We start from the raw sequence: 21,139 nt of genomic DNA, 5'->3' as shown, positions 1-21,139 counted from the left end.
GTCCTAAATATTGTTATATATAATTTATTTCTGGATATTAACTCTCCTCACTCCTTTAGTAACTGAATAGCCAAATTTACATTAACTCATTTTCCCCTAAATAAAAAAAAGTACAATTTTGGTATGTAAACTCAATTTAAAAATAAAAGTTCGGCCAGGCACGGTGGCTCACGCCTTAATCCCAGAACTTTGGGAGGCCGAGAAGGGTGGATCACGAGGTCAGGAGTTCAAGACCAGCCTGGCCAACATGGTGAAACCCCGTCTCTACTAAAAATACAAAAAACAACATTAGCCGGGTGTGGCGGCAGGCGCCTGTAATCCCAGCTACTCAGGAGGCTGAGGCAGGAGAATCGCTTGAACTCGGAGGGCACAGGTTGCAGCGAGCCAAGATCGTGCTACTGCACTCCAGCCTGGATGACAGAGTGAGACTCCATCTAATAAATAAATAAATAAATAAATAAAAAATAGAAGTTCACTCAAGAAATATAATAGAATTTGTTTGAAATATAATAGAATTGCTTCATTTATATAATATGAAAAAACATAACTATAATACTTAAAGCCTTATAAGTTGAGAATACTTGCTCTATACAGGTATATACATAGCTTGCATAATTATACAGAATACAAAGGAAATATAATATATGATGTAATCACCAAATATGCAAATTAGGCACAGATTAGTACCAAATAAACATTAGAATTATTAAATGAAAAGAAAGCATAATCTATTGCTTTTACATAAATGGATTATATAGAGAATCAAAGTCGCTGAAGAGTTAAGTAAAATATTTAGCGGAGGCTAGGCGCAGTGGCTCACGCTTATAATGCCAGCACTTTGGGAGGCAAGGCAGGCAGATCACCAGGTCAAGAGATTGAGACCATCCTTGTCAACATGGTGAAACTCTGTCTTTACTAAAAATAAAAAAATTAGCTGGGCATGGTGGCGTATGCCCGTAGTCTCAGCTACTCAGGAGGCTGAGGCAGGAGAATCGCTTGAACCTGGGAGGCAGAGGTTGCAGTGAGCAGAGATTGCGCTACTGCACTGCAGCCTGGAGACAGAGTGAGACTCCGACTCAAAAAATAATAATAATATTAATAATTTAGTGGATAGTTTATATGGTTTCCTTGATAATCAGCAATACCTAGCTAGTCCAACACTCTACTAGAAGTATGTCTGTAAACATCAGGGCACACCTTTTACTGATACTTCCAAAGCAGATGAAACATCTATGAATAAACATAGTATTTTCATGGTTAAAAGAACATATTCTGGAACCAGAGAGCTTATATTTGAATCCCCACTGTACCACTTACTTTGTACCTTGGTTTCCCATCCATACTTTGAGGTAATAAATGTTTCTACCTCATGGTTTTTAAATGAGGATCATATGAGTTAATATTTCGAAGTGCAGAGTGAAATCCAAAGGTTCTTAAAGACTGTGTGCATGGAAAGAAGTTTGGCAGATGAGTAACTCCGTGGAAACAGATAAAGTGATATGTTAACAGGAAACATTACAAAGAAATTAGTTGAATTTGATCCTGTGGCTAAAATAGCTCCCCAGATCCAAGAAATTATAATAAAAACATTAGTTCCTTCATTGATTAATTCTATGAGCATGTATAGGGAGCCTGTTATCTATTAGATCCCATGACAATGTTTCTTTTTTGAGATCTCATCTTATGATCTTCCCTCACAAGCTCCAGCCATCTTTTGTTATTAGGCATCTTCCAAACAGCCCCATCTTGATTAAGAGGCTGGGGTGTCTTCAGGAACATTGGCCCTCAGCGAAACATAATCCTAACGAAATCCCAGAACCAAGAACCCAGGCTGTCACTTAAACAGTCTTCTCACAAGCACTCATAACTTAGCCAAAATTGAACTTTTACTTATCCTACTACGAGTTTCAGCCTCCCAGTCTGCCTCATCACGGAGACAGCTCTGCAGTTACCCACCTGCTCTGGCAGAAACAAGTAGTCAGGGTTGATTCCTCTCTTCTCGGTCGATTCCTCTCTTCTCTCACCCCCTACCTCCAGCCCTCACAAGTCCTGCAAATTCTGCCTACAGATTAGATCCTGAGTCTGTCTCCTTCTCTTGACCTCACTTCCCTACACCCAGCCAGGACTCCAGCAATCATCTCCTCATGGGTCTCCCCGCTTCTGCTCTGTCTCTTCTCCAATCTGTCCTCTACTCAAAGCTCCAAATTACGTTTGTGAAAATTAAGCTCAATCACCCCAGCTCCCCTACCTAAAACCCTTCCCTGGCTCCTGTTGCACTTGGAATAAACCTAAGCTCCCAGGATGTCCCCATGGCCTGCTCCCATCATTCACTTTCTTGCTGTCCACGGGGCATTCATTCCCTTCCCAGCCTGGGCTCTGGGCTTCCTCCCTCTTCTTGGATGCTCAGCTGCTGGCTGCTTTTTCACAGGCCTGCCTCCTTCTGATCTTGAAAGTCTTGAAAGGAGTGCATCTTCTCCAGTGAAGGGCCTCCCAGAACCCTTTGTGCTTCTTTCGGAACACTTCATGTTTTACAAGCATCTCCTTGGTTTTTGTCTGCCTCACCAGATATTATGTAAGAAAATAGCATTCTTTGAGGTGGAATTTTACTGTAAAAAGACAGAAAAGAAAAACAATATGTCAAAGAAATTTGTAACAATAGAAGTTTTCAATTGCTCAAATCAGAAAAATTTCAAGTGCTGATAGCACTCCAAATACCTGTTTCATTGAGAATCCAGATATTTCAGTCCTTTCTTCCCCAGTTCTTACCCATCAATTGTCTGAGAGGAGATCCCTGGACCAGCACACCAACCAGTAAAATATGGGGCTCCAAGATGCAGTGCAATTCTCCAGACACAGCTGGCCAGTGCAGAATGAATCCTGAGTCCCAGATTCTATAGTTCCATGAGTATGGTCCTGGGTAACTGTTGGTTGTTTTCTTAGCAGCCATGTCATACTGTTGACTCATATTCAAACTGGTCTAACTACTAAGGTACCTAAGTCTTATATGTTGGTTTGTTTTCCTTTTTTCATTAAATCTTAGAGCCCAGAGTTATATCAATCTTATGACACACTCTCTTCATTGGTCCATGCATGGCTCACTTTATTCAGTAGTTACTTTTAATAAAGCAGTAAGTACCCACAGAATAGCCATCTGTTTTATCATGCTGTATGTGATGTAACTTTCGGCTTACTTTTTTTCTCTTCGCACTAAATTACTAAGAGTCACCCGTGTTGTTTTTGGTGGGCATGTGGTTTCAAGTTGTGCTTTTGGTGAGCAACACTGCCGTGTACACCTTATGCATGCTTCCTGTGTACAACCATTTGTTTTGGGTGTGTACCTAAGGAAGAAACTGTAGGGTCATAGAGAATGTGAACATCCACCTTCAGGAGGTAATGGATTGTTTCCCGAAGTAGTCACCCTAGGAAAGTATAAGAGCCAGATCTCTTTCAAACCAATTGTCAGGCCAAGTACCCTTTATCCTCCTCTCATGAAATTGCTCCTATGAAGTCTCTACGTGGAAGTTCACATGTCCTTCTTCATTGTCACTCTGGTTCAGACTCATTCTTCTAGGAGGTAAATTACCTCCAATCCTGCTTCCCACACCTTTAATATTAACTACCTTCCCCAGGTTCTTGAAACTTTTCAAATGTAGTCATACTCCTTCTACAAAGTAATCATGGGAAATAACCCCCATTCATTGAGAGCCTGTGGCATGTTTAGCACTCTACATTTTATTGCATTCATTCCCACAGTGTAGATAGCATGACTACTTTACAGAAGAGGATACTGAAGCACAAAGAAGATAAGTTAAGTTGCCCAAGTTGCAGAACAGGAGTCAAACTCCCAAACTGATGTCCTTCCCCCTAAATTACATTTTCCTCATCCATGTCCATGTGGAAGACTCTGCCAATGTGTTTCTGGACTCTAATTCACCTGCCAGCAGCTCCACAGCTCTGCCTCCCATCATGGGTCCTAAGGTCTAACTCAACTAAACAGATATTTAATTACTCAGCATAAAACTGTCCTTGCAGCATTTTGAATAAGAGAATGCAAGGGCTTTGAGGTTTAATCCCAGCTCTGCCTCTTAATTTGAACTTGGGCAGGTTATTTAACTTCTGTCAGTGATTCCTGAGGCCTCATTTAACCTCTCTGGGCTTGGTGTCTTCATATGTGAGGAGGGTATAATGGAGTGAGTCCCACTGTAGGGTGCGGTGAGATGTAATTGAAGACATATTTACAAATGCGTCTGGCAGCACCCCTGGGACATAACTGAGCTACATGCAACGGTGGCACTTTTCTACTCCCTCTTTTCTTTCTTACCAATAAATTAAATCTGTAACTTCTCTTATCCACTTTTCAGAATCCTAGATATGCATTGTTTTGGTAAAAACACTTTAAATGAAAGTCTCATTTTCAAGTAGCAAATCACAAATTAAACATATATTGACTCATTTGTTAACAGTTTTCAGTTCGAACTAAGGTAGTCTTACTCTTTACAGGAATAGAGAGTGATGAAGAAATTAGGCATTTGGATGAAGAAATAAAGGAACTGAATGAATCCAACCTTAAAATTGAAGCAGATATGATGAAACTTCAGACCCAGGTAAAAAAAAAAAAAGTAATTCATGATCCTTAATGTAATCATAATCTTTGGTGGAAACAAAACATTGAACTTTTTAAAGCTTGTGTGAAAATATATGGTATCTTAGAGTCAATATGCTGAGTGTTTCTAGATTCCATAATTATTGTAAAATTCTGAATAGGTGGATCATCCCAGGTTACCATTTATTCAGTAGCTGTGGGCAAGCTTTCTCATGTTTTTGCCCTGGTGGCATCAAAGATTTCATAAGCAAACAAGGCAGATCGTCCTATAACCAAAGAGTCTCTGGTGCATTAGAAAAAAAAATGTGATGGAAAGGTAAGAATCCTTGGTTTTATTCAAAATTCAAGTAAAATATAGCAACTTTTTCATTTAATGTTTTTGGAACACCACTGAATGTATAAGTATTTATTAGAAACAGATCTTACTGAACATTTTCTTGAGCAAATTCTTTACCTAAAAGCCCAAGCAATTTCTCAATTCTGCATTCTTTTTTGTGATGTCTGCCTCATCTCCTGGAAATCAACAGTTCAGTCCAAGATTTTTAAAACACGAATCATAACTCTCTTGCAACAAGTTAGCAGCAAAAGAATGAGACAGAGTATAGGACTGTCTTTCTCCCCTTCTCTTCTCTCCTCTTCTGAAATGCAGGATTTTTATACCACCATGGTTACTGGATCTCTTGGAAGTCCTCACACAACAGCTTAAGACAAAGAGTTTTAATCCATCTGAAATTTTGGTTTCCTTACCCAGAGTGACCATTGTTGCCATCATCAATTAATGGCCATCTGGTCCACAGATTGACACTTTTGTCTAGAAATCATGGGAATTCGTCTAGAAAACCATTAGCAAAGAACACAAAGCCCTCTGCCCTCCTGACACCTATAGTCTAGAAGGAGGAAGCAGACAATAAACAAAGAAGTCATAAATGATCAATGGTGTTGTATGCTAGAATGGCAGGGGGCTGGGCGAGTGGCTGTATTTCAATACTAAATGGGACCACCAGCCCCCAGGGAGAAGAAAGCCATCGCAAAGACTTGAGGAATGAGGGAGTTAGCCAAACAGGTATGGAGAAAGAGTGTTTTAGACAGAAGAAACTGTGCAAGTGCAAAAGTGCTCATCATGAGAAGGTCTGGGGATTTGAGAAATAGCAAAGAGAAGTGTGGCCGCAGGTGAGTGAGCTGGTTGGGGCAGGTCACAGGAGAACAGTCTCAGAGACAACAGGGCAGCTCACACGGGGCATCTTAGGCCATTTTAAAGACCTTGGTTTTTATTCTGAATGTGTGCAGAACTGTAGCACAGTTTTGAGCCAACGAGTAACACAATCCCATCTGATTGACATGCTGACTTGCATTTTAAGAGGCTCATCTTGGTGGCTGTGTTGAGGAAAGGCCAAGAAGAGATTAGATGGGGTAATGGCAAACACAGGGCCACCCATGAGAAGGCAGCACAGTCACACTGGTGGCTGGGCCCAGGGGGCAGCAGTGTGGAGGGGACAGTGGTCCCATCCTGGATTATTTTGAAGGAGGTGCCAGTGGAAGTGAGGTATGAAAGAAAGAGCCATGGGGGATCTGTACTACAGTTGAGTTGCTGCTAGCTGGAAAAGGGAGACAGCGGATGGAGCAGGTTTGGGGAAAATAGCAAAGTTTGCTTTAAGCATGTTGAGTTTGAGATATCCATCATACAGCCATGTGGAGAAGTTCTACAATTCATGAGGAAGTCTGGGCTGAAGATGAAAATTTGGGGATGTGATTCCAGCACTTCGAACAATCCAATGGGGCTGCAGCTTCATGTCGAGAAGTTGCACGCATGTATCTCTTAGTATTCAGATGCACTTGGTGCATTTTCCTTCAGGGAGAAACCTTTTGCGCTCCTTCCAAACTCCACTACTCACATTCCCAAGTTATTTCTGTTGTAGATCACCTCTATGGAGAGCAATTTAAAGACGATAGAGGAGGAGAACAAACTCATAGAACAGAACAATGAAAGTCTGCTGAAAGAGCTGGCAGGTCTAAGCCAAGCTCTCATTTCAAGCCTTGCCGACATCCAGCTTCCACAGATGGTAAGTTCAAGGCCAAAACCTTGCTTGCTGTTCCATTACAAGCGTTTGCAGTGTCATCATGCATTTACCCACAGGGTTGCCACGACTGAGCTTTGAGGAGACCTGTGAGCAGTCACAGAGTGACCACACTTCATCACAGTCCGGCTTGGAGTAATCTCCCTCTCTGGGAACGTGGTAGATGCATTTATTTAAATTATATTAAGGCCAAGAATTTTTTAGAGGCCAAAGTCATTTAAAAACAAAGGATTTTTTAAAGCTCGGTTCATAATGTCATGTGAAAGTTGAAGGGCATGCAGCGCACCAGCATGGCACATGTGAACATATGTAACTAACCTGCACGTTGTGCACATGTACCCTAAAACCTAAAGTATAATAATAAATAAATAAATAAATAAATAAATGAAAGTTGAAGGGCAAAACTCCCTCAGTGAAAATGTATTTCCAAGTAGAAGATTCCATGTCTTACAAAATCTGAGACCATTATTTGCATCATCCACCCAAATCAGGAACTGTAACCAAAAATGTTCAATTCCCAATGGACTAGGTGCTTTCTTCATATGGAAGTATGAAGAACCTACTTCAGTTCTCCTCATATAAAATAAAAAGCAAAAAAAAAATGAACAAGGAATCCTCATTTTCAAAATCTAAGTGTGTCTTTTAGGTATGCAACTATAGTCCTCTATCACTTAGTAATGGGCACACGTTCTAAAAAATGTGTCTTTAGGCAATTTTGACATTGTGTGAACATCATACAGTGAACTTTCGCAAACAAAGATGACAGACCCTACTTTACTTACTTTGCACCCAGGCTATATGGTACAGCCCAATGCTCTGAGGTTACTCACCTGCGCAGCATGTTAGTGTACTGAATACTTTAGGCAATTATTAGTATTTGTGTATCTAAACATGGAAAAACATATCTAAACCATAAAAATATGCTATTGTTATCTTATGGGACTATCATCATATATTCAGTCTATCATTGACTGAGATGTTGTTATGCATTGCATGACTGTATTTGGAATTCATAGAAAATTAACTTCTTTTACATATTCTTAAATACACACAAATCTTTGGAGGAGAGACTACATTGCTAAATGCTTTTAATTTCCTCAGAACCTAAATTTTTAGTGTAATTTTTCCAAAGACGCCTATTTTATATATGAAATTATTTATAGAAGCGAAATATAATTGGTTTTGGTTAAAACATTAAGCCCCTCCATTTTACCCAAGTTCCTAGCATGGAGTTCTTATCTTAACCAATTCCAAATATGTTTCTTGACTCCCACCAGCCAAAAAATCAATAAGGTAATAATGAACACAAAGCAAAATAAATGATACCACTGTGGTAAGGATTAAGGTAATTATTAAAAATCATTGCAATGTTATTTATTAAAGTTGCATAAATCATACTTTGAATATGCATTCCTTAGTATTTTCTTCTTCACCACTGCCATAAAAAATAGGTACGACACAAGTTAACCTGTGCCTTGTATACTGACCACACAGGGCACTCTAGTGGTGATTTTTAGTGCTGATCACACAAAATGTTACAAAAGCACCAAAGAGCGAGCATTAGTATTCCCATTCCATAGTTGAGAAAATCAGGGCTCAGAGAGCTTACTTAATTTGATCAAGTTTCCAAAGCTAACACAAGGCAAGTGGGCCCGGCCCTGCAGAGTGGCCTTTATCCACTGTGCTACCTGGGTTCCCATCCAATCCCCTGACTCTCCAAGAAACACAAGGCACAACAAAGGCAGGAAAGAGAAGGGGACAAAGAATCACAATTGGACAATACTAATAATTTAGATCAGCGCTTTGCCGAGCAGAGCACAACCAAATAGCTTCAAATTTAGAAAGCTTATTTCCTTAAATAGCAACAATAACAATACTTTGACATTTAAATGTCCTTTCTTCCAAGCACCTTGCGAAGTAAGTCTCGTGTCATGTGTTTTTAAAAAGGAGGGAAAATGGTGGCAACAGAAATGACTGAGTAGCATTCCCCTTGTGACATTCATTCCGTTTCACATTTGTGTGAAATTCACACGTATCCAGCACGTGCTCTCCTTGAAGCACCACACTGGGTAAAGGAGCGACCAAAACATACAAAAAGACCAGGGAGGCCAAGCGTGGTGGCTCACGCCTGTAATCCCAGCACTTTGGGATGCCGAGGCAGGTGGGTCACCTGAGGTCAAGTGTTTGAGACCAGCCTGGCCAACATGGTGAAATCCCATCTCTAATAAAAATACAAAAATTAGCTGATAGTGGTGGTGCACTCCTGTAATCCCAGCTACTTGGGGGGCTGAGGCAGGAGAATCACTTGAACCCGGGAGGCAGAGGTTGCAGTGAGCTGAGATCACATCACTACACTCCAGCTGGGACAATAGAGCGAGACTCTGTCTCCAAAAAAAAAAAAAAAAAACAGGGGATGAATAAATTTAAACTTTGTGAAACTGATATTCTGCTTACAGAGACTGAGAAATTTTTAAAAGTATGTTACAATGATGCCACAGGAGAGAAACAGGCTGAAAGGATCTGAGGATGGAGAAGGAAAATTTTCCATCACAACTGTTACTGAGCAACTTGCTCAAATCTTAAATTCCTTAAGTTTCTGCCAGTGCTGTTAAAGGCACCACTTAGTACAAGCAACCCTTCCTTCCCAGCCTCAAAAATATTCACCTTCCACAAACAGGAGGCATATGTTGTGCAAGGCATGTGCAGTCAAGGCTGAGGCTGCCACCCAAGAGAAGCAGAAAAGTTTTGTGGAGTACGAGTCCATAGCCAGACATATACTTTATGTGCTCCAAATCAACCCCAAATACTGTACAAGCCAGTCATATTCGTCTCCGGAATTAAGAGTGAACAGATGAATCCCACACACACTCCGTCTCTCTCCATCCCCTGCAACTCCAGCAGCCATATGCACCCTTGCCTTCCCTCCCGACTCCCGGATCACTGATCTTCGATGTCACTGGGTCCTTCTTTTCCCTCAGCCTGAACCACTGTGATTGGGTCAATGTATTTTGTCTCCATTTAGGGACCTATCAGTGAGCAGAATTTTGAAGCATATGTAAATACACTCACAGACATGTACAGCAATCTGGAACGGGACTATTCCCCGGAATGCAAAGCTCTACTGGAAAGTATCAAACAGGCAGTGAAGGGTATCCATGTGTAGGATCACAGTGCTGCCGGGCAACAGAAATTACCAACAGCAGTAAACTCCAGATGGATCTGTTAGAGGTTCGTGTACTGCTAAGGCGTGGAGGTTGCCGTACTGCATTTACAATTTGCAACATTGCACTAATTTTATTTTCCCCAGCTGATATAAAAAGGAAAGAAAAACTATGATAGACTTCTTGGATTAAAAGCAATGCAGTCAATTATTAGATCTTATTTATTTTCATATGTTTTTCTTTTATTTCTTCATTGTACTCTTTTTTTGTAAAGTATATGTAAAATAAATGTGACATTTTTATAATTTATTTATTACTAATCAAAGAGTTTTTTATCTTTTAACTGCATTTTGAAGTCTGCCATATTTTTACAAGTGTGTTTATTAATTTATTTTCCAATAGGATTTAAATAGAAATGCTATTCTCAAGTCATTTTTCTTGCTGGGTTTTAATGAGGAAACAGGAAAGGGTGAAGGAAATCCTTGTCTAAGGACTGCACTATAGTTGAGTTTGATTTTTATTGCACACTTCTTCCCCCACCTTTCACTGGTTTTTGTATTTATAAACGAGTTTGTGGTAAGATGAGCTGCACGGAAGGAATAAGAAGACAAATGGCGCCCACTAGTGGGGAATCCGCACTCACAAAAGCACAGGATGCTGGAAAACAGCCTGCTCAGAATTTGTTAGCAATAATTAAATATAGCAATCAGCAAAGTATTCGACTTGGCTGGACGGTTTTCGTTAATATGAATTATTTATTTGAAATGTTTTAAAGAAACATAAGCTTTTTTAGTGATGCAGATTTGTCTGTTTGTTTTTCAAGTCCTATCAGATCTTTGGCAACTCATATCCCAAGATGAAAAATAAGACTTGGTGTGACCAGCCAGGCTTTCCTGCCACATGTTGGTACAATATACAAGTGACAATACTGGTGTAGATTTGTACTTAGCAAATGCAAACACATCCAAATGAAAAATTTTGTAGATACCATATCCCCTGAAATAGCATTTATCTTACTGGTTTGACTGGAAAGGAATGGAAAATATAGTAACACATGAAAAAATGCTACTCCAATCTGAATGATTACTTCAAACACTGGCAACTTGGGTCTCACCCTCCATAGGAAACAAGACAAAATTCAATTTGATAGAAATCTTGCCATAAAACTTCAAATGCTACAAAATATACACACACACTGACACACACAGGCATACTCACACACAGACACACACACACACACACAGACTCATCCACACTTCAAATTGAGCCCACAATCTTGAATTTCTGAATGGATCAGAGTTTCATAGTTTCTATAGTAAAGGCAATGTCTATTTCAGGGATTGTAAAGTAGTTAAGCATTGTTTCGAAAGTTTTTTTATATTTATTTTTTTTAAGGAAAAGGTATAGACAACCAGCTAAACTGCCTTTTTGGTGTGCACACACATTTCATGTGCAGACGTGCCTCTGTGTAAATGTACACATGAACTTAGTGTGGGCTTAATTTTCTGTGCTATAAACAAAAGTGTTTATTTTTTATTAACCTCATGGATATTTAGATGGAAAGTGATGGCATTCACAGGCTTGATATATTCCACTGTTATTACTGTTACCTGCACAAATGAAAAACAATACTCAATAATAATTCCACTCCCATTAAACTTTGGTCATTGTTATGCATTAAGTGGGGCTTATCTTTGGTTTGGAGTTCATTTGAACCCTTGAATCTTAGTTTAGTGAAGATGAACTGTCTGTTCTTAGGTAGAAACGGTGTTTATTTAAAAATCAATTTTAAAAAATGAGCTACTATATGTGCTGTCTATTATAAATGGGACACCAAACAAAATTTTCTATTACAGTTATGTACTTGCAAACATTTTGCTATACAGTACTTCATAGATGCATACAAATGAGCTCACTTATTACAAAGACAAACGTTTAATTTGCTAAATATTTTAACAAGTTTGTTATATATTTTATTTAATTTAAAAGAAATCTCTTACCAACCTACATATTTATTACTATAATTTACTATGACTTCAGGTTAATTTATTTGTGTTTGCCTAGTTTGAGCAGGATGTTTTGTGAAGTATGTTTGTATTTATTTGCCTACTTTGTACTTGATGTGTTTTGTAATGTGCACTGAATTTGTTTTCTTTTCAACTATGTTAATGATCAATACTGTAAATTGGGTCTTTTGTAAACAACAAAAAGGCAATGATATATGCATTTTTTTAATTTGAGGTAGTTTGTTTGTATACTGTTTCTCCAAACACTTAATATTTCTTACATCAAAGCAACAAAATTGTGTTCAGTGCTGTACATTTGGTGTATGGTAGGAAATAAAAATTGATAACGAGTTTTGATGTGATCTTTCTCAGGCTGTTATCTGGAGACTAGTATCCCCTTCCCATGGAATCCACTGTCCAGAACGAGCCCTGGTGAGGTCCCCAGAGTGCACTTGAGCCTGCCAGTCGTTCAGAGACATTTCTGTTCTGACAGCCGGTTTGCTTGCCTTAAAGTGGAAGGACTTTTGGCCAGTTGACAAGCTGTCACTGCCTTTGATGTGGCATTCACCTCCAGAACAGGGAATGCTTTGACATAAGGGATACCTTTGCTAGCAGTAGCAGCAAATTCACTCAGATCTAATAAGTGGCAAGATAGAGGGCCCACCCTCCTGATTCCAAAATTACTTGGATACGGAGTATATCTCTAGATTCATATAAGCTAAAATTAAAGAAACTTGAATCAAAGAAAAAAATAATAAATTATTGGTAGCACCTCTTCTGCTTATGTGTTCTTTCTATCTAATGTCAGTCAGCCTAATTTAATTTTTCAGTTTCTGCCCAGATTCATACATCTCTAGAATAAGTTTCCACTTACATTTGATCTGGTTTAAAAAAAAAAATCTATTTAACCCATGTAATGAAGCCAGATTGACCGAAGGGAAGTCTGGGTCCAAAGAGGAAAGCCAGAGTTGTACTTGGGAAACCTTCATTTACCAGGAGCCAAAACATAACCATTAATGCACAATATAGCTTTTATTTAGTCACCACACTCACGTGTTGAAGATGTGCATAAAATGGATCACAAAATGCAAATCTGCTCAGTCAGGCTCTTAGCTTACCCTTAGTCAAGCGTGTGCATCTTGCCCTTATTGGGACTTTTTTTTTTTTTTTTTTTAGATAGAGTTTCGCTTTTGTTGCCCGGGATGGAGTGTGATGGCGCAATCTCGGCTCACTGCAAACTCCGCCTCCCGGGTTCAAGCAATTCTCTCCTGCCTCAGGCTCCCAAGTAACTGGGATTACAGGCATGCGCCACCACACCCGGCTAATTTTTTGTATTTAGTAGAGATGGGGTTTCACCATCTTGGTCAGGCTGGTCTCGAACTCCTGACCTCAGGTGATCCACCCACCTCAGCCTCCCAAAGTGCTGGGATTACAGGCGTGAGCCACCACGCCCGGCCTCTGATTGGGATTTTATACCAACAAGTAGTGTCTACAACTCTGTCAACAACACGTCATAAGAAGAGCACCGGTCTTACCGGAAATGGTGAGTAAGAATCATCCATTCATCAAAAAGATGTTTACTTGGAACACAATTATGCCGGGCCCACTTCCTTACTCCCATAGGAGTTCAGCCTCGTGGGAGACAATGAAATAAGTAATAGGTATTTCAGTTTGGGTACACACAGGCTCCTGTGGAAACCATGTGAGGGTTATCTAACAAACCTGGATTTCCGGGAAGAATACTGCTTCTGATTTAGCAGGGAAAGTTTGAGAAAAGGTGCTGCAGGCAGTGACAACAGCACGTGCAAAAGTATGGCAATCATCATGGCCTCAGCTTCATGTATTTAAAACATTGAAAAACTGGTGAGAAGTGAGAAGATGAGAGGCCAAAGCCCAGGTGAGTGGGAAGAGGAGGAGGTCATATCGTAGACTGGCATGCTAAAGAGTTCTAATTTCCACAGACTTCAGCATGTGAAAGAAAAATTTTAAATCAGAGAATGACAAGATCAGATTTCACTGCAGACAATTTGTTCCAGCAATTCAGATGATTAACATTTCATACATCAGGGCAAGAAAATTGTGTTCAGTGCTGTGTATGTGGGGTGTGGTACAAATAAAAACTGGTAACGAGTGTTCCCGAGATCATTTTCAGGCCAGTGTATAGAGACTATTGTTACCATCCCAAGAAAAGTCCTGGGGCCTTCAGACACAGGACTAAAACCCTTCTACTGGAACCAAGGACCTGAATAAAAAGAAGGGGGTGAATAATTATTTGATTTTCCCCATTAGAAAAAGTTTTAAAAATTAACTTGTTATGGTACATAAATATTTTATTAATATTTGTGAAAACTAATGTTTTCTACATCTCTTTCCACACATTACATTCATTTTATTGTGGTCTGGGAAAAGTGCCCTGCTATTTCCTCTCATTATTCAGCAGATAATTATAAAGTAAGCAGATTTAATTGGCTAATAACTATCCACGCTGTCAGACACAATCAATGATGTTTTGTATACTTCATCTGACAAAATGTATCAAGCAAATATCACCATGCACAATTAAACTGATGAGGAAACTGGTGTTTAGCAAAGTTAGTAACTTGCTCAAGACCGTAAAACTAGGAAACAGTGCAGCCAGGATTCCACCCCAGATGTGCTTGATTAAAGCAAGGCAAGCCCCTTCTCACTATTCTTACAAAAACAATTCTATTGTGGATAGTCCTTCTCTAATGAGGACAATAGCAGGACTCACTGACTCACACATTTAGAAATAATTAAGCCTCATGTAGACCTCTCAACCTAAGTGCTCTAACCAACAGAATCTGTCTCATCACCTGTCAGATGTATCTGGAGGAAAGAAAATAAGAATGAGGTAAGATTAAGACACATGCCAGGATCCAGACATATTCCAATATTCCTCAATCTTAACACTACGATAACAAGTACATCCCTGACTTCCCTCTTGTAAGCTTCATGGCCACGCTGCAACAGAATTATTATGATCAGCATTATACTAAGAGATAACCAAGGGTTAGAGAGAGTAAACTCTAATCATTGTTTGATGCCCCACAGATAAGTAGCAGGGTCAGTATTCAACACAACTCTGACCCAGAGGCAAGCTCCTGTCCCTTCTGCAGGCCACCACGACTGCACTTAGCCATACTTGCTGTGCTGGCCAGCACCTTACCAGCCTCTGTGCACAGTCATTCAGCAAGAAACAGTTAAGATACATGCCAGGGCCCATTCCAGGAAAAGTTGTTCAAAGAAGCATCATTTTCACATTTACACCACACTTTATGATGTATTTTTCTTGTAAAAGCATATCATAAAAATGTGACATCCTAATAATGTATTTGATGAATTGGGATTGAAAAATCTTAATATTGGTTATAATAAATAGCCAAAAATAAGAAAAATGCAAATCGCTCTTTTTTTATTGTTTTTAGAGCAAAACAATATAATTATTTTGTTCTGTCATTAGCTGCTTTGTGTATGCTTGACAGTTTTGAATTGGCCTCCGACAAATAAAAAGACAGTTTGTCCTGACCTTTACCAGCTATTAAATATTTAAAACATAAAGAGAATGTAAAGTTCCCTGCTCTTCAAAAACAGCTGCTGTTTTAGTAGAGTTTTCCACTCAGATGTATATTCTCATATATAAATGTAGTCATTTTCCTTCTGTAACTGATGGCCTTGTTCAGTTTTAAATGAAATCCAGGGTTAGATTTATGGGTTAGATATCTGAAAGTGTGAGTGGCAATTTGGGGATATGTCATGCTGCTCTGATTTGGATATTTGACTCCCGAAACCTCATGGGGAAATGTAATCCCCAGTGTTGGAGGTGGGGCCTAATGGGAGGTGTTTGGGTCATGAAGATGAATGCCCCATGAATAGATTAATTGCCCCTGTGGGAGTGGGGAGTGAGTGAGTTATCATTCCATTCATTGAGAGAGCTGGTTGTTGAGGAGAGCTGGGCACCTCACTCCGCCCTGCTTTCTCTGTCGCCATGTGACCTCTGCACAGTCCAGGCCCCCTTCAAGTTTCCCCATGAAGGGAAGCTTCCTGAGACCCTCACCAGAGTGGATGCCGGCACGGGGCTCCATGTACAGCCGGCAGAGCCGTGAGCCAAATAATCCTCTTGTCTTTATAAATTATCCAGCCTCCAGTATTCCTTTATAGCAACACAAAATGTATGAAGACACACTTTAATAATGCTCTTAAAGGATCAAACTTTTAACCATCAGAAATCTTTGTAAATATTGATCCCTGAGACTAGTATACTTGAATTTCAAAAATATGAGAGAGAACGCTCAAGTTCTGTGTCTCATCAAAGACCCAAGGACCAAAAACATCCACACCCACGCAGCTGGCTGTGTGCCTGGGCCACCGGTCAATGTCTGCACGGACAAGCCTCTACTATGGGATTGGCTCCATTAACATGAATTTACTATTCCAGGAAATTCTTGCCCAGGATAAAAAATGGAAAACATCTTCATTATCTGTTCCAAGAACTTCCTAACAATCCATTTACTCTAACCAGATAAAACTAGAACTACTCAATGTACTCTCAGAATAAATACCCCTTCTCGGGACACTCATTCATGTCAAGTGATTGTTTACTCTTTGAGACTCACTTTGAAACCTTGGCTTTGCTGTGTGTCTTTCTCCTAAATTGTTAAGTTGTGAACTTGCCCAATTCTAATCATGCCCTCACATTCAAGGGCCCTCCTTAAGCCTGACCCCTCAAATCACATAAATAGCCTATACTTGCTAGCCCCCTTTCCTCACATGCTGTTAAGATTCTGTCAAGGTAAACTCAGTTTTGTTTTATCAGTAGATTATTTTGGTTGTATTTTGTGGCAGCCAGCATTTGACACACCCAAGTAATGTCTGCACACACCCACCAATGTGTCTTCCATCCGTATCCCCGCTTTTTGGTAATTAGGTACATTAATGCTTCAATTCTGAATCATCAAAAAGCTGTAAGTGTAACTGTAAATGCTTTCAACAACTTTCTTGGATATTTCTGTGAACAAAAAAAAAAAAGGAACGTTTTTATCTCTCCCATGTACCCTTTTCATCGCCAGAGATTCATCTAGCTCAGCAGGAAAACTGTATGTAATCTACAAAATCAGGAAAGGAAGAATGGAGGAAAGGAGAAGAAACAAAAATAAGAAAATTTATTCATCCCGATAACATGAGGTTTTTAAAAGTAAGTCAAATGTCAGTACAAATTCCTCAAGGGCAGCAGCAGAAACTAACACATGGGCTTGGAAATGTTCAAAGTCCCCACAGGCACTGCAAGACACCCTGAAGTTTTTCATAAAGGTGTGTCTGTGTGTTTTAACATTAATCAGGCATTTAATATTCACCAGAAATTTCCCAAGTACTTTACACATATTATTTAGTTCCCACAACAATTCTGTAAATTATGAATTATGATAATCAGGAGATTTTTTTAAAGCATTCGTAAAGTGGCTCAGTAGCATGAGCACAGCTGTATGCATCTTCTTCTCAGCACTGAGTGGAGCCTTCTCCCCATCACATGGAGGGAGTTCTGCCATCCGTCCCTCCAATCTCTCCTCTTAGCCTCTTGCCCCACTGGCTTCTCCTCCATCGCAGCCTGGCTGCAATTCTTAAAACAGTAGCTGTGGAGCACTGAATTATGGCTCAAGATCACAAGTTGAAATAAAAATATGTTGAATATATTGAGTTAAATAAAGTCTAGTTTTAAAATGAATTTTTTCCTCTTATTTTTATTCATTTTCAGTGTGAATGCTAGGGAATGCTAGAAAATATATAATTACATGTGTGGCTCTCACCAAATTTCTATTTAACAGTGCTGTTTTACCATTTTTTCTGCAAGAAACAAAAAACGTGTTCAAAAAGAAAAGCCAAGGAAATAACCTCGTTTTTATGTTTTCTATAGCTCAGAAATCACAATGCTTTTTTTCTCTTTTTGTGAGGGAGAAACACCCCAAAACAGAAAATATCTAAAAAGAATGAAAATTTTTATATGATCAGACAAAGTAAGTGGCTAAATCACACTCTAAAATCCACAAATGTATCAAATGTGCCTGATTTGATGCAACCTGAAAACCTACTCATTTTAGCTTTTTTTTTTTTAAACAATTACCCATCTACATAACCAAATTCTGGCTCACAAGATGACCTTAATAGATGGAATAGGATGGGCATGGTGGCTCTTGCCTGTAATCCCAGTACTTTGGGAGGCCAAGGCAGGCGGATCACTTGAGCCCAGGAATTCAAGACCAGCCTGGGCAATGCGGTGAAACCCCGTCTCTACTAAAAATACAAAAATTAGCTGGATATGGTGGCATGTACCTGTGGTCCAAGCTACTCAGGATAATTTAATTACCATTTTCACAGAAATTCCATTTATCATTAGGTTCTTGAGAATTACAGAAGAGCTATAGAATGGCTTGGGTTGGCTTTTGCAGGCTACCTACCATTCGGTGAATGGGGTGCAGTTCTTCTCAGCAGGTGTATTTTCATATTGTTTGTGCCGTATTGCTTAAGTTGATTACGTTTTCATTGTCTTGTTTTGCTGTATTATATTTCTGATGCACACAAATGAATCAAGCACACGAAACACTTATTGAAGTGAAATGGAGAGGTGGGAATTCCAATATAAAAATTAAAACTTAAAGAAGCATATTCCCATGAGGCAGATACTAACACTCTCACCAATGATAGATGGGGAAACTGAGGCACAGTTTTATTTCATGTCAGCTGCTATAACAAACTGCCATAGGCTGGGTGGCTTGTAAATGACAGAAATTTATTTCCCATGGTTCTGAGTCTGGGGAGACCAAGATCAAGGCAAGGTGAGGGCCTGCTTCCTAGCTCATAGATGGCTGTCTTTTTGCTGCATCCTCAAAAAGCAGAAGAAATCAAGGTAACTTTCAGGGGTGTCTTTTGTAAGGGCACTAATCCTATTCATGAGGGCTCAACCCTCATGACCTAATCACCTCCCACAGGCCCCACCTCCTAATATCATCGTCTTGGGGGTTAGGTTTCCCACACATACATTTTAGTGGCATACAGAGATTCCTTAAGATAGGATTACAAAGCTCCTAAGTGGCAGAGCTTGGATTTTAACTCTACCATAGTGGGTCTGGAGCCCACACTTGCATACATTATAAAATGCTGCCACAAAGTGAGTGAAGGAGACCTGTGCTGTTATTACCCAAAGCCTGTGAGATTTCTTGCTAAATTAATTACTACTTTTAATCCATTATTTACACTTAGTTAGTACTAATTTGGAGCACCTGCTAAGTGTGAAAAAAAGAAGGGCATTAATATTGGAATAAAACTGGCCAAACTTGAATGCCCATCCAGAAACTGCTTCGTTCGCAGACAGCAGCTGGCACTGCAATATGTCTCTTGATCTTAATGCTGTGTTGGAGGAAATAGGGGACACTGAAAATTTATTAAGAGAGGGAGCACATGCTTGGTGAAGAACTAGAAAGTGAGTTTACTTTTTCACATATTAGTATGCTCTCTAATAAAGGAGAAGGTGTAGGTGCAATTCAAGATTTTTTGTTATTTATTTACTTGTAGAGACAGGGTCTTACTCTGTTGACCAGGCTGGTCTTGAACTCCTGACCTCAAGAGATCTTCCCTCCTCGGCCTCCCAAAGTGCTGGAATAACAGATGTGAGGCACCATGCCTGGCCCCAACATTTTTTTGAATAAAGAATGAGATAAAATTATTTTCTCATTACCCTGATAATGCTACTTAAAGCCATCTCTAAGATTTCATTGAGCTTTGTCAATTTTGGATCTCAAACACATTCAGCATCTTACGAACACTGAACCCAAACTTTAAAGCCAAAATGTCACAATTTTTAATGTTGAGAAACAAGATGGTAGGGTATCCTGAATAAAGCAAACTATGAATCAAACAGTCCAATCACCTGAAGTTCAATGTTTCACAGTACTTGATTACTCAATTATTTCTTCACTCACTGAAGAAAGAAATCAATGGCTCATTATTAGAATATATATTTATAAATGACACTAAGACCAAATAGTTTCCAAAATGCTTCCAGCCCTACAGATATAACCAAGGAATGAATTAGGACTCCACTTAGAGCTATTGTTCAAGTTCACACTTAATCTCCCAGTGTTTGAATGTGGGATGTTTGTCACCTTAATACCTTTGAAAAATTGAAATTAGTAAGGAGAAAGAAATTGCAGCATTATTTCTGGGTCCAGTTTCAATTCAAATATCCAGAACTTCCTGTCAGAACCACTGAACAATTGCTATCATCTTAATGACATAATTATGTTAGGATTTCCCAATTTAATAGAAATAAAGAGTAATACACTTAATTGTATTAGATTTGGTTTATCTGGACAACATTAAAGCCCCAGAAAGAGTAACTTTAAAAAAATAGGAAATTCTCTCTCTCTCTGACAAGAAGTCAGCTGGTAAGCAATACAATGAGGTTTTAGTTTCATCTACCTTTCTAATCAATCAACCTGTCATCCTCAAAGTTATCACATCATCTAAGATGGCTGCTAGAACTCCAGCCATTTCACCTGCATCCTACACTATGGAAGGAGGAAAGACCAAAGAGCAAAAATGGAACCCCCAGAGCTCAGCCAGATCCCTTTAATCAGCCACCCTAGATACCACCTATTCCACTTGTACTTACATTTCATTGGCTGGAATTAGTCACATGGCCTTACCTAACTCGAGGGAAGTCTTTTCTTCTGGGTAATAATGTGCATAGCTAAGCATTGGTGTTGGGAGTTCTGTTCCTCAGTAGGAAGAGAGAATGGATGTGGGGGCGGACATCTCACTTTCTCCACCAGGAGATGTGAGCCAAGTGCCTGTGGAGCTTGAACCTGTGGCTTACTTATCCTGGGTAGAATTGGATGAAAGTTGTTCAAATCATGGTATCCCTTTTACTGCAATTTTAAAATTCATTATTTTTATAAGTATTATTTTTGTTTTATTATTTTTAAAATTGTGAACAGTCTTTTTTTCTTCCTAAAAATGGACATTTGAAATTGTTGGACACTCATTAATGGATTAAATATGCCCAAAGTTTGATATGCACTTACCCATATGATTCAACTAGAAGGGACTAAAAGGCCCAGTTTTCCTGGACACCCATCCCAATGGGTTCCACTCCCACTGAGCCTAACATCCCCACCGACAGGATGGGCATGTATTTGGGATTTCAGATACACCAAACACTTCAAAATTTGCGTATGACTGTGGAGCTGAAACACGAGCTACAGGAGGACCAGATCTCTCCCC

At 39.4% G+C, this 21,139-nt stretch overlaps 1 protein-coding gene across 9 annotated transcripts in view; it reads left to right on the top strand.

Annotated features, from left to right (window-relative positions):
* ST18 (ST18 C2H2C-type zinc finger transcription factor) overlaps positions 1-12,195 on the top strand; it is a 144,358-nt gene extending 132,163 nt beyond the window's left edge. For all 9 annotated transcript variants that reach the window (XM_054561607.2, XM_054561605.2, XM_054561600.2 and 6 more), the window contains 3 exons: positions 4,501-4,604; positions 6,520-6,663; positions 9,701-12,195. In XM_054561607.2, the coding sequence (XP_054417582.2) occupies positions 4,501-4,604; positions 6,520-6,663; positions 9,701-9,841 (389 nt within the window). In that variant the 3' untranslated portion in view covers positions 9,842-12,195. The remainder of the gene's footprint in view (positions 1-4,500; positions 4,605-6,519; positions 6,664-9,700) is intronic.
* The last annotated feature ends 8,944 nt before the right edge of the window (positions 12,196-21,139 follow it).

This window comes from Pongo abelii, chromosome 7 (genome assembly GCF_028885655.2).
Source record: "Pongo abelii isolate AG06213 chromosome 7, NHGRI_mPonAbe1-v2.0_pri, whole genome shotgun sequence".
Taxonomy (NCBI): Eukaryota; Metazoa; Chordata; class Mammalia; order Primates; family Hominidae; genus Pongo; species Pongo abelii.
The sequence above is the reverse complement of the archived record's forward strand: the minus strand, read 5'-3'. Positions and strand labels throughout refer to the sequence as shown.